Below are 27,741 nucleotides of genomic sequence, written 5' to 3'. Positions count from 1 at the left end.
GCTTGCTCTGCCTGGTCACAGCACAGAGGGAGCTGTGACATGGCCCATGGCATGTGACATGCCCGTGCCTGTTGTCTGTCAAAAGGCCATAAATGATCCACTGGTTCCCCCGGACTTAGGGGGAGTCTTTAATGTCCCCTGGCAGCACACTGGTCTTGAGGGGCCCCAGCTACAGAAGCAATGAAATGAGTTAATGAGAAGGACATTATAAGCTATAGAGGTGATTGGTCTCAAGGCCCCACACTTATGTCCCGCTTTGCCTACATACATGATTTTCTTCAATTCTCAAATATCAATTAATATGGTTTGCCTCCAAAGAACAAAATTCCTGAGTACCTGTGGCTAAGGCCATGGGTTGCTGATTCATTTTGTCAACAAGAGGACCCAGGAACCCAGATTTCTTCATCAGTATCAACCTTGCTCTTATATGAAAATGGCTGCTCCAACTCCAGCCATCACATTTACACACCAGAAAGATGACTGGAGAAATCTCTTTCTTTAGAAATGAGGTCCCTTTTAGACTTCCTCTTACATCTCACTGGCTAGAATTGGGTCAGAGGCCCAACCTGAGTGAATGACTAAGGAACCCTGAATCATCATCATAGTCACCTTTGGGGGCCATATCTGTGGTGATCACAAATGACTTGTGTGGGTACAGCCAAACAGGCAGCATCCCCTGCTGAAGAACTGCTAGGAAAGGAAGGGAATTGTACAAGAATGGTGTCTTCCTACTGAGTAGGAGGCAAGCAAAGCAGCAGTGAGGAGGTCTGGCAGGGTCGGGGACGGGAACACAGGAATGATACTTAAAAGGGAGAGAGGATCCCCGGACCGACCAGCTTTGGCTGGCCATACCCAGGAGATGATCCACACCCACCAACCATAATGCCAGTCTGAGGACAGCTCTGATCTCTCTGGGATGCAGGAACATCCCAGAGGTCAGAGGGGAAGCCGAGGCTGGCGGCTGAACAGGGTATGTGCAGAGATGCTGGGACTCCACAAAGTGGAGTTGGATCTTCAGAAGACCCCCTGCTCCCGTCACTTCGGATGCAAACATGAGATTTCTTTGACTGGGTCTAGAAAGGACCGAGGCCGGGAACCTCAGCCCTCCAGGAGTAAGACTATCCAACAACACTGAAGGCAGGCTAATGGACTCAGGAGTCCTGGCTGAAGAGCCCGCTGGAGAGGACCTGCCACCAGTGTCCACAGCCATGAGGAGCCCTGCAGACCCCACCGATAGCTCACACCTCCAAGCATGCCAGGGGTAAACTCTTGGCATTTCTGGGTGGACTGGGAACCTTCTTTGCTGGCAGCTGAGTGAAGAAAGGCTAGCCCACGGGAAGAGACCAGTGAGTCAGAAGGAGGAGACCTCCCCCCCCCACCCCGAACCCTGGCAAAGCCCCACACTGTCCAGCACCCCCCTCCAGCCTGCACCCCCTCCCTGCTTCCTCCCTCCTGCCCTGAGAGTCTGAATGCTCTGGAACACTGGATGCTGGATGCTGGGTGAGAATTCATCTCCCTGTGTGAAATCAGTCCTGGGACTTTCCCTTTAAGAGCTGTCAGAGCAGGGAGGCTGGCCAAGCTGGGCTGGAGGTGGGGACTGAGGGAAGAAAAAGAGAGAGGGAGAGAAGCAGGAAAAGTTTTTTTTTAGAGGAAAACGCAGGGCTAGTCTGTTGGCCTGACGTCAGATGCAGCTTTCATAACCCCCCCCCGGAGGGGGGTGCTGAGGAAGGCTCTCTGCCGCTCTGATGGGCCAGCCCAGTCCTGGCCCAGCTCCCTCAAGAGGCATCTGCATTCTCTGGGCTGAAAGGTAGCTCCTGTGCCACTGACTTCCAGGCATGAGGTGGCTCCTGCCCTGGACGCTGGCAGCCGCGGCAGTCCTGGTGGCGGGCAACGTCCTGGCCATGGTGAGTCCCGCCTGGAAAGGATCAGTGAGGGGACCCGACCCCTTGCTGCCTGGTACTGAGGGTCAAGGCAAGATGGGTTGGAGTGGTGGGCAGAGAGGGGAGAGGACAGCTGGGGTGAGGAGAAGCTCCTGGAGTGGGGGCAGGAGGAGCAGCCCTCAAGACAGTCAGCCTGCTTTCCTCTGTCTCCACACAGGGAGTTGAGGATCAGCACCCCCCCCCCCATTGGCTGTGTGATCTGGGGTGGATCACTTGCCCATTCAGAACAGCACACGATGAGGGGTTGTTGGGGACATCCAGAGCCTGTGAGTTTGAAAAGCCCAGGACTTTGGGCATCAGAGCTCCCAAGAGGAGAGGTGCTGGGAAACCCCGGGGAAAACTAGGAAGGAGCATGCCTGCCTTCAACAAATTCCCGCTAAGCATGCTGCATTCGGGGGTTTTTGAGCTGTGCCAGTTGCCACCTCAAAGTCCTGTGTCCCTCCATGGTTTGTCCAGCGGGGGTGTTCCTATCCTGCCATTCCCAGAAGGCATCTGGAGACTTCTCTCCCACCTGTGTCCAGAGGGAGCGACAGAGGTCTGCACCCTCAAGAACCAGGGGAAGGAGACACGTGGCAATGTAGGGAAGTCTGCTGGAGCAGCGTGGGGGTGGCTGGGCAAGAGGATGAGCTGCTAGGGGCAGCGAGGTGGACGGCCAGGCAGAGGGGAGGCAGCCTGGGGCAGCAGAGCTAGTGGCTGGGCGGTTTCAGAGTCTGAGTCCCACATGAGGACCAAGAACCGTGGGAGGTGCAAGGCTATTGTTATGGGATTGCCACAAGGATTTCTTGGAGGGGGGGATTAACATACTTGTTCACCGTCAGGGTTCAGCTACCTGTCTGTGAGTACTGCAGCTCAGGACGAGACCTGGCTGGGACTGGGATTACCCACCTTGAGGTGTTGCATGCAGAGAATGAACCTGTCCAATTTGTGCCCAAGTCCTCCAGCTCTTACATGGTGCTTGTTGGTGCCAGCACCTAACCCTACAAAAAAGTAACACCAGCTCTATTCACAAACGATAGCCAGAAGGAAACAGAGGTTTGGAGTGACTGACGTGGGACTTGCAGGGGTCAGGATGAGTAAGTGGCCACGGCCTCGCCGGTTGGTCCTCCAAGCAATGCCTAGTCTGGAGCCCGGGAAGGAAGGAACTAGGCCTGCCTCCTCCTCTGGGACTGGATGGGACTGGGTGCGAGCCTGCAGGTGGCCGGGCCTGGGAGGGCCGGGTGCTGATGGAGTCAGGGTAAGGGGATAAGAGAAGCTCAGGGCAAGTCCTGCACTGACTGGAGCCTGCTCACTTGCCACTACAGCTGCTGCCACAGCTGGAGGACAGTGGGAGACAGAGACAGGGCTTTTTGGAGGCTCTCAGCACAGAGATCCAGAGTCCGGAGGGACCTGGCAACAGCAGGGAGCTCCTCCAACAAAAGCTCCCAGGATGCCCACCCCATCCTCTTAGGAGACTCGAGGCCTCTTCACACAAAGGTCTGGATGTCCCAGGATGTCCTCACAACCCCTAAACACCACACACAGGACCCTTGACCGTAAAGAGCGAGGCCCTGCCCAGCATCCAGTGCCTGGCTTTATGACCAAATTCCACACATGGCATCCTCCAGAACTAATACAGAAAGGGAGTTCAAATCCAGCAAGGGGTCAGGGGCCCCGTGGAAAGAATGACATGCATTGGCCATATGGAAGGAAAAGTATGTGGGAAGAGAGAATTGCCAACAAGGCTCTGAGGAAGTGGGCTGGGAGGGAGACTCGGGCCGCCTTGTGATGTGCATAGAACTCAATGGGCCGTGGGCAGGAGGGAGAGACCAGCTGCAGGGGGAGGGGCATCAAACGTGAGGGAGGCAGATCCTGAGCTCAGACACCAAGCCCGGCACAGTACGGCAGGATGCGTGCGTACGTGCGTATGGCAGTGTTATGGTTGACACTCAGTGTGAGGAGCAGTGTGTTTGATTTGTTTTCTCTTTCTTGGACAAGTGTTAAGCATCCACCTGCTAAAAGGAAGGAGGTAGAGTGTCTGAGCCTTCCCAGGGACTGTGTGTCCTGTAATACCCACCCATGTGTCATGCCTGTGAGGAGACGAAAGACTTGCCTCAGTACCATCAACATCTATTATGCTCAGCATCTCTAGAATCCCTGTCATCATAACAAAAAAGTAACCATCCCTCTTTGCAGATGCAAAAACTGAAGCTCAGAGAGGTTAGGCAAATTGCCCAAGGCCACACAGCTAACGGTCCATGGAAGTGACGTTCGAACTCAGGAGCAGCATTCTTCAATGAAGTGTTACACTGCTCTGACTCCTTATACAGAAATTGAATACATATAGGCTAGACAGACCCCAGAAGAGCTTGCGGGTTGGTGAGGATGAAGGCTAGAGGCATCCACACTTGCTGGAGTGAGAGATGAGAGAGGACGAGGCAATGTCTTCCAGGATTAGTAGGCTGTGATTTGGGTTCTGCCACTGGCCGAATCTTCTCACCCTGTCCATGTGTGTGGGCTGTTCACACAATTGTGTTTGTGGTGGGGGGGGGAGGGTAAGGGAAAGAGCTCACTGTTTGGAAAGGGAATGCAAATTCATTCTCTGTTCCCAGAACCCATTACAAAATGCCAGGGACCTGTGTATGTGATGAAATCTTTCCTCTAAATGAGAAAGCAAGCAGGACCCACAGACATAAGCACTGTGCAAGGGATGAGTCAGCAGCTCTGCCCATCCCTACCCACCCACCCCTGACCAGAGCCCTTCGGGGGGGCCTTAAAATCTGTGTCAGGGAGCTGCTGGGAGGCTACGGACAGACAGTTTGGCCCCCTGGAGTATGACATTTGTCGAGGGATGGGTCTCAGGAGGGCTGCTCCATCCTAACCTCGACAGTCATGTGCCCCACCTATGTGCTGGGCATTTGGCAAACACACACACAACAGAACGCAGGGTTTAGCAACAGCTTCGTCTAGAACAACTGAACAGGTAACTTCCAAGGCTGCTTGGGACCTGGGGCACACGCTAACCCTGAAACCTGCCATGCGATGCCCCCACTGTCTCCCCAAAATGGCTCCACGGAGAGCAGGGGAGGAGCCACAGAGGGGCTTGGCTACCACAGCCATAGAAGCCGCTCAGGGTTGGGAGAGTGACTGTAAGGTCTCAGTTACACTTTGGCATGTCAGCTCTTATGGTCAGCACACTACGGATACTCCACTTGCCAGCCACAAAGGAGATAAGAGGCCCACTTGGTTCTGGTATGCTACCTTAGCCTCCATGTAAAGCAACACATTGGAGCACCGCCCACTGAGAAGACAGAGCCAGCCTGCTGAGGTCCAGACCCTCACCGCCCTTTGTAGCCACTGGCCCCTGAATCCATGCTGCGTGGTCCTTTGGATTACAGAGTTCAGTGGAGATAATGCAGGGTTAGCAGACTCTAATTCCTACCCTCACCCTGTTGACAGGGTACAGTTAGACCACGTTTTGTGTTCAACAAAACATACAGTTGGCGTCAATTTTACTTGCTTCCGATTCCTTCTGATATAGCTACCAGAAAATTCTGTCTGTGGCCGGCAAATGGACACAGAGGTTCAATGTTTGGTGAGGAAGGGTCCTCTGGGAGGGTTCTGAGCCGGGCATTGTCCCCTTAAAGGGGAAAGTCTCCCTTTAAACATTCACACTAGATTCCAGGGATGGTGGGAGGGTGGAGTAGATGGAGGGAAGGGGTAAACAGCGAACATGAGGCCTGCCCACTCAGCAAAGAGTCCCATTGTCCCAGCAGCAGGGCTGGATCCCAAGCAAGTGGAGGCCCAGGCTTCAGGCAGGCACTACGGGGACTCGGGCTCACTACTGTACATGCGCAGAGCAGGACAGTGCCTGCCGTCCAGGGCTCCGCATAGGGAAGGTTCCAAAGCCCGTTTGCCAGGTCTCCAGCCCCGAGAACAGTCAGGGAGCACACCAGGACATCGCAAGAGCTGAAGACTGGTGAGGGGTTGCTGCTGCTGGTGATGACAGTGGTAAGGAGCGTAATAGCGATAGGGAGTCAAGGGTTAACGGTATCATGATGGTGGTGACCACGGAAATCGTGAAGATGACGATGATGACGGGGATTAAGGTGCTGGTGGTAGTCATGGTGACGGTAGAGCTGGTGGTGATGATGGTGATGGTGATACTGAGGATGCTTGTAGGGTTGTGTGTGTCTCAGAAAAGCTGCGTCAGGGGCAATAGCCCCTGTTCTGTTGGGAAGCAGGGGCAGCCTGCATGGGGTCTGCCTTAGGTGGTTGGGAAAGCAAGGCTCCTGCCTGCCTGGAAGATGGCTTCCTGATAACTCAAGCTTGCTTTGGACTTTAAACAACGGATGATATGAACCAGTCTCTGCTCCCACACTGATTTCCTGACATTCATGGGCCAGTGCTCCCCTTTCCCAACCCCCCCCCCTCTGTCTTCCTAACTTCCTCCTCTTCTTCCTCCTCTTTTCCATACACTAAAAGGAGAAGGAGGCTGGAGGGAGGATCTGGGCCCCTGGAAGGGGATAATGGGCATTCCAGGGGTGAGATTTGATCTTGGCCAGCCCACCAGTCTGGATCTGGAGGCAAGTTCAGGCAAGGTTTCCAGTGTTGCAGATCTGCTGGGAGCAGCGGGTGGGGAGGACAGAGGCCAGGCCCTAAGGGATCCTCCAGGGACTGCCTCTAGTCTATGGATGAAGAGGAGGAAAGGGGGCTGTGAGCTTGCCCGGGGCTAGAGAGTTCAGGGGGCCTTGCAGGATAGAGGAATAGTTAAGAAAGCTAAACATCAACCCTGTCCTTAGTAGAACGTCAGGTTCCCTGAATAGCTGCGCAACCCTGGTGCACCACTTCCCCCTAAGCTCATGTTCTTCATCTTGAAAGCCAGGAGATGTCAGACTTGACTCTTCAACTTGCTTCCTACAGAAGCTGTTTAGAACCCGCATGTTCCTTCTGGGGATCGAGCCACCACTGAACACGCTGCAGGACTCTCACTGGCTAATCTTCATAGGTGTGGGCGGGGTGGGGAGGAGTTACTGCCTTCCCGCTGAGAGCTGCTAATCTTGCTGCCCAAACCAATGCGTCCCTGTTCCAAGACACCCCTCTGGTCCCTGTTCCTCTCCCTGGCTCCTTGGGCTGTTTCTCCAGTCTCAGTCTCCTTTGCAAATCCACAGCTGTCCCCGTTGTCCTAAGCACAGCCATCCCGACCTGACCTTAGGGCGTCTCACCATCTTGGTAGGCACAGCAGGGCCCTTACCCAGCTCCCCCTGCCCATACACGTTTCTCAGGCTCACCCTTCATGACTACCTTGTTCACTTTAGAAACTATTTCCTGGTCATTTTCCCAGTCCTCCATATGGACTGCTCTCCTATCCCAGCCTGTCCACTCCATGCCATGAGTGCTATCTACTTGGGACACCTCCAAGAAACCTTCCTCGTGTCTCCAAAGTAGATATAGACATTCCCAATAGACCTCATCCTTGTCTAGTGAAAGGGATCACATCACCCGGCTAGAACTAACTACACCTGCCTCACCTTTGCTCATACTACAGAGCTTAACACCTCTTAATCCTCATCCTCGAGCCACCTGGGCTCCTCAACCCTGGGCTGTGCCCTCCACAGGCCTGGCTCATGCTACACTCCTTCCTGAACTAGCACGCCACCTGCTGGTCTTGTCAACGGCTATTCTAGTACACTGTAGGCGTTGAGGACCGGCTCTGCTGTGACCCATAAAGCCTGGCCAAGCCTGGTGTGAGCTGAGCACATTGTGTGTGGGGAGGATGGACAGGGGAAATGGCTTGCCGGGGAGGGGTGTGGAAATGTTGAAAGAGAACCTGACTCAGTAGCTAAGAGGCCCAGGCAGAAACTAGTGCTTCCAGACTTAGTACCAAAGCAAGAATGCTGAACTTAGAAATCCGCCTGCCTCTGCCTCCAGAGTGCTGGGATTAGAGATGTGTGTCACCGCTGCCTGGGTTTATTGTGATGCTTCTTAAAACTGCTAAAAGAAACCACCCCTGGTCTCAGCATGAAAAGCCCTGAGGTGGCTGTTGCCAGGCTGTGGCTGCCCTCATCCTTCCCTTGGTCCTCTCCACTCTTGTCTCCTCAGAAGGGAGGGGCTAGAGCTTGCAATGAAGGTTAATAGAGGCTCTAAGTTCACCGTCCTTTACCGTTGACATTGGGTACTGATATACATCCCAGGCAAGCCTAGAACTCGCAATCCTTGTAACCCTCTCAAGGGCTGGGCTCCCTATACTGTTCACTGTGCCTCTGTGTAAATCTGAAGGATGAGTGGATGAGTACGTGCTTGTAGTTTGGAAACGTCTTTATCTCTTGTTCCCTTTATCCTCTCCACGCAAAACTGCCTCTTCCAGCCAGAGGCTCCCAAGACGCAGTGTGAAAAGTTGACAGAAAGAAAATTACAGTCTTCCACATTCCTTGTCCTGACCCCTAGCCAGCTGGAGTGAAAACTTGGGGCAACTTTGCTCCCTGAAAAACCTCCTGAATGTGCAACCTGGGGATCTGAGGGGAAAGGACCATCTTTCATGCCTGACTCAGGCCTGCAAGGGTTGGAGTGAAGATCCTCCCACACAGTGGTCTAGAGGAGCAGATGTCCAGAAGCTCCCAGGAGGCCCTGGAAAAGTGGTGCCCTCCAAAGGATCAAAAACACAGCAGAGGGAGCCACAGGTTCCTGTAGTGCACGTGCCTTAGCCTGGGCCCAGACTCGCACTGGCCCTCACCTCCCCTCAGAACCTCTCTTTTCAGCTTCTGCTTCTAGACTCCCTCCAGATCCCCTTCACTGGAGATGTGCTCTTCCATTCTTGCCTTGACACTGACCCCTCGTGGAACATGTAGGCACAGCACCTCAAAGGCTTCAGTCAGGCTCTCAACCCTGAGCATTGCCCAAGCGTGCCCTGGAGCCTGTGGGCACTCAGGAGGGTTCCCCTTGCTGGACTAGTGGATGCAGCTAGTCTCTCCTCTTCTGGGGCCCTTTGGAACCGAGGGTGATCCCTGTTGCATTAAAATCCTGTAGTAGTCCATTCTTTGTCCCTCCAGGTTCCAGATATTGAGTAGAGCCTTAGTGCGTAAGTGTTAGGAGTAAGGTTTTCCCACCAGTCTGGTCCCACCGCCACGCCAGCCCCAATTAACACACAGAGACTCTGTATTTGATATAATGCTGTTGGCCAATATCTTGTTTCTTATCAACTAGCTCTGTCTTAAGTATTAACCCATTTCTATTAATCTAAGTATTTCCACGTGGTCTCATCTTACCGAAGAGAAGGGCTGGCGTTCTGCTCTCTCCAATCTCTCCATCCTGACCCCTCCTTACTACTTCCTCTTTCCTCCTTGTCTCCTAGTCCCGCCTATCTTGCTTTCCTATTGGCCAACAGTGCTTTATTCATTAACCAATAAGAGAAACATATTTACATAATGGCGTCTCCCATCATGTAAGTGTGGTGGGAAGGTGAAAGAAAGAAAGAAAGGATGGATGGATGAATGAATGAATGAATGTGAATGGATGGATGAGGGTGTGGTGCAATGACAAACTGCACATCCGTTCGTCCAGCAAGGGGAAACCTCCTGAGTGCCACAGGTTTCAGAGCAATGCTCACAACTTGGGCAATGCTCAGAGAATATCAGGGGTAGGGTGGAATGCTGTTCCTAGGTGCTCCACCGTGGGTCAGCTAGCAATGACAAATGCGTGCTCCTGGGGAGGCACCAGCATCATACATGGTTCACAGGCAGTGAAAACTCAGATAGGTTCCTTTGGCTCTCCGAGCCTTCGTTTCTTCCCCTGGGGAGAACACTTCTCATCAGGACTGATGGAGGGCCCTGCTGCCACCACCCGTTTATAAATGGGGGGGGATGACCATCCCCAGTGCGCAGCCCTGCTGGCGGTAAGGATGGGAGGCTGTTACATGGTGGCTCCTCACTTCCCTGTACCTTGTCACCACTGGACCACTCATGTCCTAAGGACATCACTGGGTCCCCCAGAGAAGGCTCCGTTTTCTGGTCCCATGTCCCTGTTGCCACCTTTATAAAAAACGGAGTAATCCCCCTGTGTGAAGTCCAGAAGACTGACTCAGTTTCTGGCTCCATCTGGAGTGGCGGACCACGCTGCCCCTCCCTTACTCACGTCTCACCTGTAAACGGTATGTCACAAATGCATATTCAGTCTGGACATCATCCCTTCTCAGCTCCAGTCAGCCTAGGCATTCCTGCATGACCGCAGAGATTTTACCCTGTCTACCCACTGTCTGCTTTGTCCAAAAGTGTGGCACTCTTAGGGACAGGCACTTTAGCAAACTCTCGAGGGCTATGATGAATTTCTACCCATCGCCTAACAACATTTTGTCCTAAGGGGTGAAAGAAGGATTATTCCCCACAGCTCTGTCTGGTCGCTCTGTATAGGGCACGTTGAGACACAAGAACTTCATGGTAAAGCAGGAAGATGACCGAGGCCCTGCCCTTCCCCTAGCTCCCACTGTTTGTACAGTCTTAGGAATGGCAAGGACTATGGGCCAACTCAGGCCTGTCTAGAAGAATCCAGAGAGTTCAGTCGGGGTCAGGGCATCCATATTGGTGGTGGCTGCACTCAGAACTAGCCAGAACAGCCTTGCTGTGCAGTCTTTTCCCCAGAGGCTAAGTTTGAGTCTTTGGGGACAGTGATAGGTCACCAACATACTCTGCTGTCAAGGTGATTCTTCTGATGGGCAAGAAAGTTAAGGAAGTTCCATTAGGCTTTGCTTCTGCTAAAGAACCTGAGCAGAGAGAGGGTCTCAGAGTGTAGAGGGTGGTAGGCCTTCAGCCGCAGAGCAGGGTAGGCCAGCTATGACTGAGCGTGTACTGTGCATTGTGTCTGGGAGGCATCTTGGGCATGCCACTTTTTCCTTGTCTTCCCATTAACACAGTAGCATCTGCAGGCTCTGGTGCCAGAAGCACATTGTAAAAGCAGTTTTATGTGAGCAACTTCAATTTGGAGAGACCGGGCCTTTTTATTTTTGTTTCATGTCTCTGCCCTTCTTAGCCAGCATTCTCCTTACTTGATGATTCTTTTCCTCTTTCTTCCTCAAGAGTAGCACAGGGTCCTAGGGCATTGTGTCTGCACAGATGCATCTACTTTCAGCATAGGCATGTTGACCCTTTCGTGTGCAAGAGGATGACAGCCAGGGCTCTCTGGGGAGGGGGCAGGGATCATGCTCAGAAAAGCAGAGACAGGATCCCAAGGGAAGTAAAAGTTCAGGAACAAGGTCTTACGGATCTGGGGCAGTGTATCCCAGAAGGAGGGTGTCTCTGGAGATCCTGTGGCACCTTAAAGAGCCCAAAGGGATTCTCTTCCCTTCCGGGCACCAGGAGACTCTCCCCATCCCCCCCACCTCACCCAGGGCTCTCACTTCCCCGACCATTGGAGGCTAAGCGTTGCAAGCTGTTGAGCTTGCCTGCACAGCTGTTGCCTCCACCTGATGGTGATAGCCTTGTTGGTTGTATTCTGAGTGCAAGACTCACTAAGTCCTGATCTCTTTGGCCAACAAAGGCCCCTGTAGCACAGTCCTCCTGGTTTCCTCACTCACCTGCAAGGACAGATGAGTCCATTGCTTAAGTGTCAGGGGAGGGGCTGGTGAGCTGGCTCTGCGGTTATGAGCACCTGCCCCTCTTCCAGAGGACTGGAGTTTGGTTCCTAGAATCCATGTCCACCGGCTCACAAACCACTACAAGTCTAGCTCCAGGGGATCTGGTGCCCTCTTCTGACATCCATGGGGACCTGAACACGCATGGGATACAGGTACAGATGCACACCCTCCTGGAGTCAGGGATGCCTGTTCATTTCTCCTACTTCAGCACCCAGCCTGGCGCCCAGCACACTGTGAAAGCTAAAGTTGTGCCGAGTCAACAAATGAAAGGAGTTGAGTGAATGATGTCACGGAAGCGTTCATCACCTTGCTGCAATTATCATGTACACATCACCACTGGGCGTGTGTTAGTGAGGGGAGGGACTATGCAATGCTGCTTCCTCCAAGCCCATCACAGGGCAGGGCCTGGCACACAGTAGGTGTTCGGTAAGAATCGGAGGATTCATTAGCCAGTGTGCTTTTCCGCCGTCTGAACTGCCTATCTTCAAGGCAGAAGTCCCCTGCCAGTGCCAGTCATCTGTGCATTCCTGTGTGCAGCAGAGGGTCGATCAGTGGAAATCTGAACTAAGTTCTGGCTCGTAGCCCTACACCTCAGATAATCCTGGAGTAACCTGGGGTGCAGAGGGATGGCATTGCGCTTCTTGCTTGGGGTAGCCGGGAGTGTTGTCACCACTAGATGGCACCAACGGCCAAGACTTGGTCCAAAGTAAGTTTTGCTTAGCCAGACACTGCCCAGTGCCTCTGTTAAGTCTGAGAAGGCCTTCTAAACCCCCCTACCCAGATGCCTGGGAGGTCTAGGCACGTACCTAGAATGAAGGCTTCCCCCCCGAGATTGCTTACTTGAGATAGACTGGGGCGGGGGTCTGATGGTGTACACCAGAACTCCGCGGCCACCCCACCCCCCACTCAATACCCGGAGAGCCTCACTGCGAACACTGCATTACACTCAAGCAGAGAGACAAAGACCTAACGGGGAAGGCGCTGTCTCTGTCCCCAACAAGGCAGTCAGTCAGTCGCTCCATGCACACTGCAAGCACCTCGTGACTGAGGGTTCCGAGTGTCACAGTGGGTCATAGAGAGCAGCCCGAGGGAAGGACGCCGAGGGCGTCCTGAGGCAGGGAAAGGATGCTCTAGACTGGGCCCTGACTTAAGCCTGGAAGTGATGTGGCTTGGCTTTGAATGGAGGCTACAGGTGACACAGGCCCACTAGGGTCACCTTGCTGGCCTTCAGTGCCTTCTTTTCTTTGCATCAGTATCTGTGCACCTGTCATGTTTCAGGTCCAGACCCCGCAGGTCAGACTGACGCAGTAGTTCATCTCTGGTCCCCTTAAGTGAGAGCGATTCCTGTCCCAAGTTCCAGAGCTCCTCTCTGCCCTTTCCACAGCAACCACCGTCTTATCCTATGGTGTGTAACCCCCAAAGCTTGTTTGTGTTGCATGAGTTTCAAGTACAGCACCTACTAAATGTTACCTTTAAGTGTCTAAAACATGGAGAGGGCTACACGCAAACTCAGCAAACATTTGTCGAATGGCTGGAACAGGCCAGAAATAACTACAGGGTGCAGGTGTCCCAGTCTCCTCTAGTGCAGAGCAAGAAACCCAGATGGGGTCTGGGTGGGCAGGAGACTGGATTACAGAGATTGCAAGCATCGGAAAGGTCTTGTGCTTGGACGCAGCAAGTTCCAGGCCAGTGAGAGACCCTTACTCAAAAAACAAGGTGTGCAGCGCCTTAGGCAAGCAGCTGAGAATGTCCTCTGGACTACACACACCCAAACATACACACCCACACACTCACACATCAACACAGATGCACACACATGCAAAGGCATACACATATCCATGCATCCATGCATGCACACATGTGCTCACACACACACACACACACACACACACACACACACACACACATACCATCCGACTCTACCAGGCACAGACAGCTCAGCAGAGTAAGAGCTTGGAGCTGCAGAAGGGAGCAATACTTGTGGGTTGTGAGCAACTCTCCAGCAGCGAAACTTATCAGCCTGTCAGCACTGCCCACATCCTGGGCTCCCTGTCCCGGAGCTCAGTGCCACACACACTGCTGGGCTATTGAGATGCCAAGGAAAGAAGGAAGCCAAGGTGGGCTAAGGTGGGTGCCAGGCTCCAGAACTTCACAGGCTGGGAACTGTTTTGACTCCTCTGAACTTTGATCGTAAGGAAGAACCATTCTAAACGCAATGAACATGGAAAGACAATCGCAGCCATTCAGGCTTGGAAACCATGGACTCAACAACCCCTTCCCATCTCTCCCTTCCTCCGCAGGCCGTCTCACCAACCCCCGCAACCATGACTTTCACTCCAGTGCCACCGGAGGACACAACTGCACGCCCTGAATTCTGCAAGTGGCCATGTGAATGCCCGCAGTCCCCACCTCACTGCCCACTGGGCGTGAGCCTTATCACAGATGGCTGTGAGTGCTGTAAGATATGTGCCCAGCAGCTCGGGGACAACTGTACAGAGGCTGCCATCTGTGACCCACACCGGGGCCTCTACTGCGATTACAGTGGTGACCGGCCGAGGTACGCAATAGGAGTGTGTGCACGTAAGTGAGACCCTCCGTATCTTCCAACTGCCCCCGCACCGCAGCTCCAGCCCACGGACACCCACAGCCCTTCATCTGGCCAGGCTGAGCTTGGTAGGAAGCATACGCCAGACCAGTCCAGTTAGAAGCCACAGGATGAGGTCATCCTGGGGAGAGAGCAATAACGGCATTATTCTTATTCCTAAGATCTCATTGTGTCTTGCTTTCTTCCCTACAAGAGACCTCCCCCTCTCCCCCGAGGAAGGAAATTCCGCCAAGAAATACTCAACCCTGGTTCCCTTCTCTCGGTAGATACAACTCTTCAACAGATGCCCAACGGCCTTTTAACACCGAATCACTGCCATACTTGAGATATTTTAATGACCCTTTAAATTAAAATGTTTAATAATATGCTTAAGACAAGCCAGTGACCGTGAAATAATGAAAACTGAAGTCACCAGTTGCCACCATTACCTTTAGCTGCTAGCCCTCTATTTTTATAGTTACCTCTACAGCAATGTCTTCTGCTAGATCTTGATTGGTTTGCTACACTGATTTTGGATCATTTATTAATTCCCCTACATGGTAGTTGTTGGCCTAGCTTCCCCCGCACTGGGAGATACCTTTGTCATCTTCCAAATGTCCTTGTTCTGATTTTCGACTACATAATAATGACTATTATTTATGTATGTTCTGACTGTGTACACGGGAACCTAAGAAGTATATATGTTTGAATTCTCCCTTTCCACGGTGCCTTCTGCTCTTTCTGGGGTTTCTAAATGACTTTGTTTTTCTTTGATTTTTTCTTTGATTTTGGTGTGCATGGTTTCCTTGTGTCTGGAGAAAGACTGGTATTTATCCCCCATGTGCTCCAACTCCTGTCCCCTGTCCTCACCACGGTCCCTGGAGATCATGTTTCTGGACTCTGTGCCTCTCTCTGGACGCCTGTGTCCTTAGTCAGAAATCTCTGAGCATTGCTTGTGAAATGACATGAGCCAACATGATGATGAACGATAGCCCGACACACAAGAAACATTCCTCAACATCTTATAGATACAGAAACTCTTCTCCCATTAACACTAAATCAAGGCTCCTCCATAACTGTTAGTCCACTACCGGCTCATATACACTACAGTCCCTGGTCCCACCCAACACCTCAGATTCCCCTGCAGGTTGTTGATAAGGGAGTGTGTACACAAGTCAGTAAACCCTGTCCGCGCCTCCTGTCCAGTGGCTATTTTCTTTGTCTTTGTTTGTTTGTTTCATTTGTTTACATTAATGTCTCTGGCTTATCAAATAAATGCCCCTGCTTCCCCCAACTTTCCTGTTTTTCTCCTCTTGCTGGAATTTGTTGTTAATGTCACAAAACATGCTCAAAGACTGGCACCATAACTTGCACATAATTACACAATGCACCAATTAAAAAATTTGTTTCCTGAGCATCAGCCCAGGCCTGTTTAAATAAACCCTTGAGTCACCGGTGACCTCTGCTTGCTGGTGCTCAAGACTGACATTATAAATAGTCATCTACCTTTTCCCATAATCCAGAGAGACTAGGCCAGCTTCCCTGTGCTAGAATCACCCATGAGGCCAGGCATATGGGACCAGCTAATATTTCCTCTCCTGACTAACAGCTATTTTGGAAGTTTGCTGTGATTGCACTAATCTCCAAACCCATAATGGGATCTTGCAGGACAGGCCTTGCCCCCTTATAAACATTGTCTCAGGGACCCAGAGATTGTCTTCCCCATCTTACTACCCCACCCTGACCAAACCTCACAGTCCCTTAGCTCCCTGCCACCAGGAACCTTGATCCTTTCCATTTGTTTGGGAAAGATAAATAATCGCCCGACCTAAGGTAGGATTCAATACACTTTTTCATTTCCTGTGACTTCCCTGGCAATGTATGTGGATTTGCAGACATTGAAATAAACACAGTTAACCAGGAGGTACGGGGACTTGAGATGAAATGTCCCAGCCCGTTGTTAAGTGTGTAAAGGAGCCTCCACAGAGCTCTGACCTTTCCATCTCCAACACTTAACTCTTTTGTTCAGGTACATTCTTACCCATGAGCCTTGCCACAAGCGCTCACACAGACACACATCTGGTGCATCCCCGAAAACACGCATGTAGGTGCATGCACGTACACACGCTCACTTACATGTAAACACGTGCACGCATATACACAGTTCGCTGGTGTCCCCCAATTACTTCCCCAGAAATGTGACATAATGTCAGAAACCATGAGGGCCCAAAACAAGAACCGAGACAGGTCCCGACAGGCAATGAGAAGAGAGAGCACTCAGACAGACGGTTGGCACATGGTCAGCTTAGCTCGCGGGTGACCCCCAGGTGTGGATAAACCTGTCTGGAGATTTGCAGAGAATTAGGTCAAGACGAGGCAAGTGTAAATCAGACCCAGGGAGCTCAGAAGAGATGCCAGCATGCCAGTAAATGCCAGCTTTGGCTGTCAGTGGTCACCGTCCTGGGCCACTGGGGCCAGGCGGAACAGAGAGTCTAGTATTGCCTGCACCACGCTCAGCTGTCAAGAGGAATCTAGGCGTGTGTGTGTGTGTGTGTGTGTGTGTGTGATGGGTCAACACTAGAACTATGTTCAAAGAAACTTTTAAAAGTGTGTCCAGGCCAACCTAAACACGGCAATGGGCACGGTGTCCTCTGCGTCAGGTTCCACTATTTAGGTTGTCCAAACACCGCCCCGATGCAGCTGGAAGAGGCGCCGGGGCAAAAGGAACATGGTGTTTACAGGAGATGGGCTTGGCCTTTCAGTCCCTGTTCTCTGCCCCTTGCTGCCCCCACCTTGGGCCACACACCTGAGTATCTTCGTTAAATCCACCTTGTGCAGGGAGGGGAGGGCAGGAGGGTGGCGACTGTGGGTTTTGCTTGCTCTCTGAAAAGTCATCTCAGCCCTGTCCACTATTATCCCTGGTAAAGGGAAGCATTCCAGGAGCACCCAGACTCACATGGCTAATGGAGGGAATGGAAAACTCAGCATGGCGCTTGAGGCTAGACAAGCAGAGCTGGAGTTCCATCGCTACTCCCAAGTATTCCTGGGCTGGTAGACTAGCTCCCGGACCTCTTAAACGCCACTGTCCTTGATAAGAACATTGTGATGAAGAGTGAGAACCTCTGTGGGAAGTCAGGCTGTCACATGCTTAGATACAGTAGGGACCTAGTGGAGGTCAGGGGCCGTGACACATGTGTGCCTCTGTCCACCCATCGGCCCGTGGGACATGTGACAGGACCCAAGCCTTGTTCCTACTCCAGCAAGGCCACAGATGATGCGGGCTTGAAGGTCACAGTAAAGAAGCATGGCGGCTTTTCTGCTGCAAGTCTTCTAACTGTAAGAAGGCTGCCCATGCCTCTCCTGAACTTTCAAGTGAGGTCAGAGCAAAGCTGGCTGTTCCCCCTCACCCCAAACCAGTCCCCCGGAAAGGTAGACAGGTTGTCTGTGTCCAGAGAGGGGTCTGACCTCTGCTGATGCACCATCCTCACCTACCCTGATCTCCCTTGATCTATGTGGGGTAGGCTCATCAACGGCCCATGGGTCCCTATTAGCCGATCTACAGAGGTAGCGCTTTTGCTGCGCACTGGACACTCCAGGAAGGCCTTAAAGAATACCAAGCCTGAGGAGAGCAACACCGCAGCATCTAGGGCTGTCTCATGTTTGTAGCCTGGGTACCAGCATCTTCAAAGGTTTTTCTGTGAGTTCCTTTGAGCTGATAGAAGGATGGCTTTGCCAAGGACACCACAGCCCTGAACTGACATCTTTACCCATGGGAGCAGAGCAGAAGCTTCAGTCTCCTCTCCACCAACACACACACACACACACAAACACACACACACACACACCAGACTCACACGCTCATGCACACATCACACACATGTAAACAAATACATATATAAACTAGTATGTACAAAGATGTACATTCATGTGTGCACACATGTGCACACTCACACACACACACACACACACACACACACACACACACATCTTCCTGGGGTTTGAGGGAGAGGCATGGTGACTGAGGCTCACGGGCCCCTTTGCATCCTGCTTCCTCCTCCTCTTCCTGAACTTCCTCTTTCCTCTCCCCTCATGTCCTTCCTTCCTGGTGTCAGGTAGAAGGAAGGGGACAGTGGGTTTAGTGTCTCTTCTCTGTCACTCTCTCCTTCTCTCCATCAACTCATGTTATCTGAGCTCACAAATCCCTCCCTGTCCCAGACCTCTCCCATCTCTGATGAAGTAGACAAAGCTCTCCTGAAGGAGCCATCACTGGGAGACCTGAGTGAGATCATGGGCCAGAAGCCGGTGTCCATACATGCCAGCACCTGCTTCCTGGATATCCAGAAAATGATAGCAACGATAAGATGCACACGCCCCGAGCCCACAGCTCATTGGTCAGCTTGCACTCTGATGACACCTTGCTGAGACTGTTTTGCTGTATATACAATGGAAGGGACAATGTGTTTCCTTACAAAACAAATTATGCCATGGAACACACAGCAGAGTCCCTGGTTCTGACAGCATGTGCACCTGACACATGTTCTGATGCTTATGGCCAGCCACCACCCCCACCAATGCAGGAGACAGGACAGAGCTGCTGCACACTCCTAACTGCCTCTCCTCTGTGGGCATCATTGCTGTCCTAGGACCCTCTTCATATAGTTCCAGATGCTGTCCCCAGGGAGCACATAGCACCAAGGGTAGACTCTTGCCTAGCAGTCCCCTAAGCCCACAGGCAAACTTCCATAACCAAGTCCACCAGGTATATCTCATGTCTAACAAAGACTTGGAGCTAGCCTGCCCCTTCCCAGCTCCTCCAGAGAGGAAGGAAGATCTTGCTTTCTGGACCTGAGTACAGAGCGCTGGGAGTCTTCCTTGCCTCCTGGGAGTCTTTGCGACTCTCCTTGAAAATGTGTCTGGAAGCTTAACTTTCTCATTGCTTTGGTCTGGGAAGCCACCAACCTCTGCTTGGGTCGCTGGGGTGCTACCCCAGTGCCATCCCATCTTGTGGCCCTCTCCAGCCTATTGTCCACTCAGTAGTACAAGATTTTTGTGTATGTGTGAAGTATATAATCCATCTCATTCATAAGCTACTCATTGAATGCCTACTGTTCGCCAGGAAGAGTGCTAGACACTAACAGTTGTAGATCTCCCATTGAGACAGGAGGAAGATGTATCTGGCCTCACTGCCTCTCCACACCCCCCTTAGCTTTCTCTCTCCCTGCTTCCCTCCCCCCCCCCACAGGCCTACTGCTCCTTCATCGGGTCCTTACACACCTACAGCAGATGTCCTCCCTACCCGGAAGACATTATCCATGCTGTCTTGTTCTAGTCTTTGTGGAAGGCAGGCAGAAAGCCCTCTTGCATCCATGGGCCTTGCAGGTCCACTCTTTCTCAGCCTACAGCCCTGCCCACATCCCACACCCACTCACTCTTCCATCGCCCCCCAACACTTACCTGAGTGAGCTGTCATCACCAACAGACGCTCCAGATGACCATTGGACCGTCTTTCTACCTTGTAGTGAGATCTTCAAGGACCAGACCGTTGTCACTCTGTCCAGCATTGGGTCCTCAGCTCCTGCCAGACTCCACAGTCAGTACTGAGGAAGACAACTTTTTCATTCCCAGGTTCTGGTGTCCTGGGTACGCCTTTCTCCCTTGGGCAGGCATTCATTCGTACCAGGCTGGGTGCTGGGGACAGTATAGAGACTAAAAATGCCTGTGCTCCTGCACTAGGGTGCTGGACCCTCACATCCGGTATCCAGCAGAGCCCCCCCTCCCCGGCTGTCCCTGATGTCATGGAAGGCCTTCACCCTTTCTCTGCTGTGTCCCTCTTCACACGGCCCACTGCTTGCCCTTGGTGTGCAGCCAACTGATATATGGGACATCTCCTCCGTCCTCACACGAGTGACGTCTTGGCCTGACATCTTACACAGAGGGAGAACAGCGAGGGAGTATCTTGGCCCACACCTTCGGACGTGACGTGTCTACCACCTGTGTTTTGCAGAGGTGGTCGGTGTGGGCTGCGTCCTGGATGGCGTGCGCTACACCAATGGCGAGTCCTTCCAGCCCAACTGCAGGTACAACTGCACGTGCATCGACGGCACGGTGGGCTGCACGCCACTGTGCTTGAGCCCCAGGCCCCCGCGCCTCTGGTGCCGACAGCCCCGGCATGTGAGGGTTCCCGGCCAGTGCTGTGAGCACTGGGTGTGTGACGATGACTCTAGACGGCCACGCCAGACTGCGCTGCTGGACACCAGAGCCTTTGGTAAGTGTGGCCAGGGACAAGTGGAGGCTCGGGATGCCACAGAGCCCCTAGACCTCTGATTTTCTTCTAATAAGTCAAGCCCCCAGGCCACTACCCACTCCACAGCTCACAGCCTTGGAGGTGTGCTGTCTGGAACCCAAATTCCCCATCTGTAAAAGGCGAATGATATCATCTTTGCTGCCTACTTTATGGGCTGTTCCCAGGATAAAAGCCTGGTGTGACATGTATGGTCCTCTATCATCTTACTAAAGTATCTCAGAGAGTTAGGGTATAGGATGGACTTCCCAGACAACTCAGGGGGTTCCATTGCTATCGTCAGGAGAAAAGATGAGGCTTTGCCTAGGTAAGCCTGTGAAGAGGAAGCTGTAGGAGAGGGGACAGGGACACGATTGTTTTCACCATTGCCTATGGAGCTCAGTGCACTTGCCAGATACCTGGAAAGTACCCAACCCATGTCTGCAGTGGTAGCTGTGTAGGTTTTTGGTTATAGGTGGCTGAAAAGACTAGTGAATAGATATGATAGATGATAAACGGGAGTGTGTGTGTGTGTGTGTGTGTGTGTGTGTGTGTGTGTGTGTGTGCTGCATCATCAAGACATATGTATTTGGATAGATACACAGAGAAGAAATGGTTGGTGAATGGAAGTGAAGTGGATGAGTAGATGGATGGATGGATGGATGGATGGATGGATGGAGAGATGGATGAATGGTCAGATGGATGATGAATGAATGGATGGCTAAGTCAGTGGAAACCTGGATCCATGCATGGAGAATAGATGGTTACAGAATGGATGGAAAATGGATGTATAGTTTAAGATGATTGATAGACAGACAGACAGATAGATATAGTTAATGGAATGAATATAATGGATGGATGGATGTATAGGTGGATGATGAATGGTTAGACGGATGGATGGATGGATGGTAGGTGGGTTGATAAAGGACACATAGATGGCGTCCAGTCAGATGATGGTGGCTAAATGCATAATTAGGCATTTGAACCAGGGCAGGGGGGGGAGGGAGGGGCAAAGTCACCCATGTGGAGAGACGGTGTGGCATGGATGAGAGCCAGTGGCAGCGGAGGCTTGGTCCCCGGTAGCTCAGGACAGCGTGGCAGCGCCTCCCACTAAACCTCCCTCCAGCACATCTGCTCAAGAGTCCTTGGGTGGTGGAGGGGAGGCAGAGGCTGCCTGCTCATTGTGTGTGACCCAGTGACCCAGTTCTTAGCCATCCCAGACAGAGGCCCTGCGGCGGTATGGAGGAGGCCCAGAAACCAAAGCCCTTCTACCCTCTCATCCTCCCTGGCAAATCCCTCCCTCCCCTGTAGCTTGCCTCACGCTCCCAGCCAGCTCATCCCAGACTGCCTGCCTCTGGGATCCCTCTGTCTCTGCCTGCCTTCTCTGTGTCAAATTCATTCAGCAGTAACGTTTGCTGCCAGCTCCAGGGACTGAGTGACGGGTTCTATGTTGCCCTAAGTAGATCCCTCATCTGTTTGGTGTGCTTTCCCCCCACCCCCCGATTCCTTGATTTCCTTGTCTCTCTTGTTCTCTCCCCTCCCTTCCTCCGGCCGTCTCTCTCCTTTCCTCCGATTTCCTGTCCCTGTGGGTTTTCTCCGTGGGTCTGTCCCATCGTTCTGCAGGCTGTTGTCTTGCCTGCCATCTGCCTGGCTCCCTGCACAGCTCACCACTCTCTCCTGCTCACCCCTGGCTAAGCAGGTAGCCATCAGATGCTAGGGAACTGAATGTTCACAGGACCAGTCCAGAGCAGATGGGCAGTCCAATGGGACTGTAGTCGGGTATCTATGCCCACTGTTTTCTACTAGGGCTCACTAAACCAGGGAGTCCCATCACATACACAGACACTCACAAATAAAAATAAATGCAAAGATGAATCTCACTTTAATAAAAACAAGAGGACAAAAGGCAACAGGAGAACGGGGTGGCGGCTGGTCACGTGGCATCCAGTCTGGAAGCAGAGAGTGATGAAAGTTGGCGCTCACCTCATTTTCTCCTTTCCATTTGGTCTGGGAGCCCAGCCCATTCCCGTAGTTAAGGTAGACCTTCTCACTGAACTTAACCCAGTCTAGAAAGCCCTTGACAGACACGCTCAGAGGTCTGTCTCCTCGGTGAGTCTAGCTCCTGTCGGGTTGACAGTCAGTAGTGACCATCACAGAAGAGAATTTGATGTAGGGAACTCCCGGCTCTAAAGATGGTTTCCTTCCATGATTTCATACTTCATCTCCTGGTCAGGAAAAAAAGGGTAAGGATATAATCTCCCCTCCCTGCCAATTAGAAAGCACCTTTTCCTTCTCCCTGTGGGGAGGAACAGCCCAAGTCTGTCTGTCTGTCTGTCTGTCTGTTTCTGTGTCTTTGCCTCTAGTTTCATATCATCTGTTTGCCTCTGCCTCTTTCTGAGGCTCAAGAAGCCTAAACTTTGGGGCAGGGACTGGTGGAGCCCGTGGAGGCTTCAGACTCATGGATTCCCTGGTGTCCCTCTTCAGCAGCTTCGGGCACAGTGGAACAATGGCATGGGAACTGCTTAGCCTACACTAGCCCCTGGAGTCCTTGCTCAACCACCTGTGGCCTCGGAATCTCAACTCGGATCTCTAATGTCAACGCCCGGTGCTGGCCAGAGCAGGAAAGTCGCCTCTGTAACCTGCGGCCATGTGATGTGGACATCCACTCGCACATCAAGGTAAGTCCAAAGCAAGGATAGGCATCCTGGGCAGGAATAGGCATGATGAGCATCCATAGCTATAGCTGGCTTCGAGCCCGGTCACTGAACTTCTCGGGAGTCATTCATAAGATGGAAATAACGAAGGTTGTCCTGCAGGTCTGGGGTAAGTGATTTAGCACCTCGTCTTTGGTGGACAAACAGTTTTCTCCCTTCTCTTCTCCCTCTGCTGTGCCAACCCTAGGCGCCACGGGGCCCTCATGTGTGCCTTCCGATTGGAAATAGAAGCAAAATGTGAAAGAAATAGGGCCATAATCTGGGCTAAGATAATTTGTCACAAGGCTGGGCGCTTCACAGGAGGCTTGTGATTCCTCTCCTATCCCCATGATCATCTACCCCTAGCTGGCTTACCCCAACTGGAAAAGCTACATGCCCCATCCACATTGGATGTGCTCTGTCCCCAGCTCTGATGTGGTGCTGATAATATACCCGAAGAAATACTAGCTCATGGCATTTAGTAAGTACCTACCGTGTACTAGCTTCACAAACTCAATTCTGAATTTCCTGATCCTGACTCTCAGTCTGTGCTCCTATTTCGACCATCCCAATGGGCCAGGAGAATGCTGCTCAGGCTCAGAAAAGGCATCCTTCCTTGGGAGTATCCTATATCACTCACTTATATTAGAGAGATACAGAAAGAGGCCCGGGTGTGAAGGAGCCCACAGCCTCCTGGAAGGCTCTACTTGTATTTAAGTAATGTCAGTGCTGTTGAAAATGCTGCATGATAATAGTGTGTGTGTGGTGAGAGAGAGAGAGAGAGAGCCATTGGATTTGGATTAGAGGGGACAGGCGATGGTGGCCTTCCTTGCCAGCTAAGCCACTTGCTACTAGAAAGCTTGATTAGCTAAAAGATAGCAAGCCTTCCTGTGATGGCAACCCTGACATGTGGACATCAAAAAGGCAAAACTTCAGGAGAGAGCTTGCAGGCTGTGAGATCTGAGCGCAGCATGGAAACCCCCTTCTGCAGTCCTCAGTTTACCTCTGCCGTGTGGCTAGGCCTCGCTGTGTTTGCCGAGGTCCTTCCTTGCTCAAGGGTGCTGTGAATCTGGAGCAAAGGTGATGCTTGCCATGCGCAGTGATGGGAAAGGGAGACAGGGTGCTCAGAGGGAGCAAGGTGGCTGTGCATCACCAGAGCATACTAACAGAAGATCCTTTTCCTTTCCCAAAGGCCGGGAAGAAGTGTCTGGCTGTGTTCCAGCCGGAGGGGCCCGTGAACTTTACTCTTGCGGGTTGTGTCAGCACACGCACCTACCGGCCCAAGTACTGTGGAGTCTGCGCTGACAACAGGTGCTGTATCCCTTACAAGTCCAAGACTATCAGTGTCACTTTCCAGTGTCCAGAGGGGCCGGGTTTCTCCCGTCAGGTGCTATGGATCAATGCTTGCTTCTGCAACCTGAGCTGTAGGAATCCAAACGATATCTTTGCTGACTTACAATCTTACCCTGACTTCTCAGAGATTGCCAATTAGGTAGGCATATGACTTGGGGTAAAGCTCCATGTTTGCAGAGCAGCCGGCCCTCTGTGGCCCAGGACTTCACAGATGAGCCTTACTTCATCCCCTTTCCACTGCATTCTGAATGTCCTGATCCTGACTCTTAGTCTGTGCTCCTATTTCGACCATCCCAATGGGCCAGAAGAATGCTGCTCAGGCTCAGAAAAGGCATCCTTCCTTGGGAATATCCTATATCACTCCAAAGAAAACACATCTCAGACAGTTCAAGATGAATCCCAAGCCTGACTCAGCCTGTTTGACTTTAGCCTGCTCAAGTTGTCAGAAATCCTGATGGGGCTGCGCAAGGAACGGAATCCATTGGAAAGCCAGTATCACAGACTCCTTCTTCAGATGCCAAACGTGATGATGCTGGGGTCCTCTCAGACAGATGGATGGGACTGGGAACACAGGAATAAGCTATTCTTTGGGCCTTGCTAAATAATACTATCATGGGCATGTATGCCCACAACACACCAAAAGTGCTCTTGTTCCAAAGATCTTTGTACCACGAGGTCTCCGAACATTTTCCAGGTGAGGTGAATGGTTGTGCCATTTTTCCTCTCAACAGAAGGTCATTTCCATTAATCTGGGAATAACTGAGGATATATTTCTCTTCTTCCTGTAGTGTAAAGGCTTCAAATTGTGTTCATGTTGATTGGAAATAATATCTGAGAAATCTTATTTTTGCTTGTGACGATAACTCCCAATCCATCCTATAGAGATGGGGCAAGGCCAGCCAGTCTCACAGGCCACAATTGATCAGGTCATTGAATCCGTTGCATACCAAATTCTTAGGACAATTAGCCAAGTCTTCCTAACATCTGGACCTCTCTTGCACTGGGGCTCCTGGGAATTGGTAGGGACCTTGGGGTGTCCTGTCTGTCTGTTGTCTCAACAGCACCCCGGAATCGTGGGATGGTGAGAAGATGTCCTCATGAGCCTTGGAAGATTCCTTTGAAGTCCAGACAAGACCTAGCAGGATGTATGTGTCAAACGAATAAGTTGGTCACCCTTCGTGGGCCTGGGTGGCCTCTGGTATGAGTGGTGAGGTCACAATAGTCCCTGGGCTCAGGATGCATGTCTTTTCTTTAGTGACCTATTTCACAGCTTTAGTCGCTGTGGAGCAAAACAGCTCAGCTCTCTAGTCTGAAGGTAGACGTTGACCAGCAGAAATCTATTTAACAGGGGTAAAAACCAAAGAGTTTATAAGTTGCAGAAAAAGATTTCTCCTAGGTGACAGTGAGGCAGTTGTTTAGCAGTAGAATGTAAGGTTTTCTGTCATCATTCTTTTATTGGGTATGTGCTATCCTTTGTTCTCAGTATTTGCCCACATATTTTGTTCACTGAAGCTTTGTGACAACATAGAGGAGCCCCCACCATCATTTCTGTCCTTAAAACTGTGAAATGGAAGCCCAAAGAAGAAACTCAACCAAAGTCACCCATCTGGATATTCATATCCCAGATAGATTAACTTCATAATCTATATTGCCTCTCTGCTACTGGATCTTCCAAACATGTCAGGGTAGGAGAGTAAACTGAAACGGGCAACTTGTCCTTCTCTGTTTGGCCTCTTAATATTGTCTCTCTGGTTCCTTTCCTGCTAGTGGTGCATGTGTGCGTGCGTGCGTGCGTGCGTGCGTGTGTGTGTGTGTGTGTGTGTGTGTGTGTGTGTAAGTATTAAGCATCCAAACTAAATGGAACAGGAAAAGGCATGCGGATTCCCTGTGGCTCCTCCTGCCTTGAAATCAGAGTCAGCTAACGACGTGAATTTCTAAGGGGATTCTGTTTGTCCAGCGCCACATGTGTGGTGGTGGAAAGATGCCTGTGAGAAAACTATGCACAGCACACAAATGGACTCTTAAGTAGGAAAGGGGACTCAGGATTTCCCCTCCTTCCTGTAAGCTCCCAAAGGCCTGGCCTTGTGCAAGATGAACAGCGGTGCTCAAGATGTACTTAAGGTGGAAAACACATTATAAATACACTCCTACTTTTCCTTAGAAGCACTCTTCTTCTAAGATCTCGTCCTGCCAGTGAAAATCCTCTATTAAAGGGGGCTTAGTGCTTTGAATAAATGTATGTCATATGTGTACAAGAGCTTGCGTGTAAAGATATGTTACCCCTGGGGATTATGACTTGTGTTAAGGTTTTTTTTTTTTTTGTGGATCATGCTAGATTTTCTTTGATTGGAAAACCCCGTCTTAACGTCTAACTCTGAAATAATTTCCATGGAAGCTAGGATTTCACCAAGTATCCATCCTTATTTGGGAGAACAGAAAGAAGCAAGTTTGACCAAAGGAGGCTCAGGTAGAGGAGTTGGCGTGATAGTGGGAATAGGAAGGAGGGGTGGGCCAAAGAAGCTCAGCTGTCAGTGGTCTTGAGAAATGGACCTGGCCTTCATCAGGATCTGAAGAACCCTGAACTGAAGTTCCAGGGGAGACTACAAGGATCCATATAAAAAGAAGTTCTTTCCAGTAGTCAAAAACAGCCTGTAGTGGTGTGGCCTGGTTCAAGGAAAGTTAAGGATAGCAACTACAGTTAAGAAAACAAAGCAAAAGTCCACTTATCGGTGACTTATCTGGTGCTAAGCACCACAGTGCATTTTTTCAGGTTATCAACTAGCAGAGCTGTGCTCAGTACACAACCTCTCTCCGTTTGATAAATAGAAACTCTGAAGCTCCAAGGGACTGGGGAACAGGGGACCAGATCTGTGCTTACTCCACTCTACCACCAGAGGAGACCTAGACAGAGCCTAAGTGACTGTTGCTGGAGTCTCACATAAGCTAAGCACAGTGTCCACTTCTGGGCTGACAGAGCAAGGCCTGCAGGAGTTAAGGGATTTGCTCAAGTCCTTACCAAACAGGGCATAGCAGACAAGCTCTGAAACCCAGGCTCATGTCATGTGACTCCCCATGCCAATCTCTCAGGTCATTCAGACACCTTGCCTGTCCTCAGCCAATCCAGAGCCACAAATGGTGACTCACAGACCCCGGTGCAAAAAAAAAAAAAACCTGATTTTGAGGGTGATTAGAGACTGGTCAAAGAAAGTGATTGCAAATGATATGATTGCCTGTAATTACCCTAATTAACTTTGTACTTTGCTTGCTTGGAGAATGCAGACAGCATTGGA

At 51.5% G+C, this 27,741-nt stretch overlaps 1 protein-coding gene across 1 annotated transcript; it reads left to right on the top strand.

The window, feature by feature from the left end:
- The first annotated feature begins 1,595 nt into the window (after window positions 1-1,595).
- Window positions 1,596-26,227, top strand: Ccn4 (cellular communication network factor 4). Its single transcript, XM_051202590.1, has 5 exons — window positions 1,596-1,904; window positions 13,842-14,121; window positions 20,130-20,390; window positions 22,890-23,083; window positions 24,291-26,227. The coding sequence occupies exons 1-5, from the start codon at window positions 1,836-1,838 to the stop codon at window positions 24,588-24,590; spliced, it is 1,104 nt and encodes a 367-aa protein (XP_051058547.1). The 5' UTR covers window positions 1,596-1,835; the 3' UTR covers window positions 24,591-26,227.
- Window positions 26,228-27,741: the final 1,514 nt, after the last annotated feature.

The sequence above is a fragment of the Phodopus roborovskii genome, unplaced genomic scaffold, assembly GCF_943737965.1.
Source record: "Phodopus roborovskii unplaced genomic scaffold, PHOROB, whole genome shotgun sequence".
Lineage (NCBI taxonomy): Eukaryota > Metazoa > Chordata > Mammalia > Rodentia > Cricetidae > Phodopus > Phodopus roborovskii.
The sequence above is the reverse complement of the archived record's forward strand: the minus strand, read 5'-3'. Positions and strand labels throughout refer to the sequence as shown.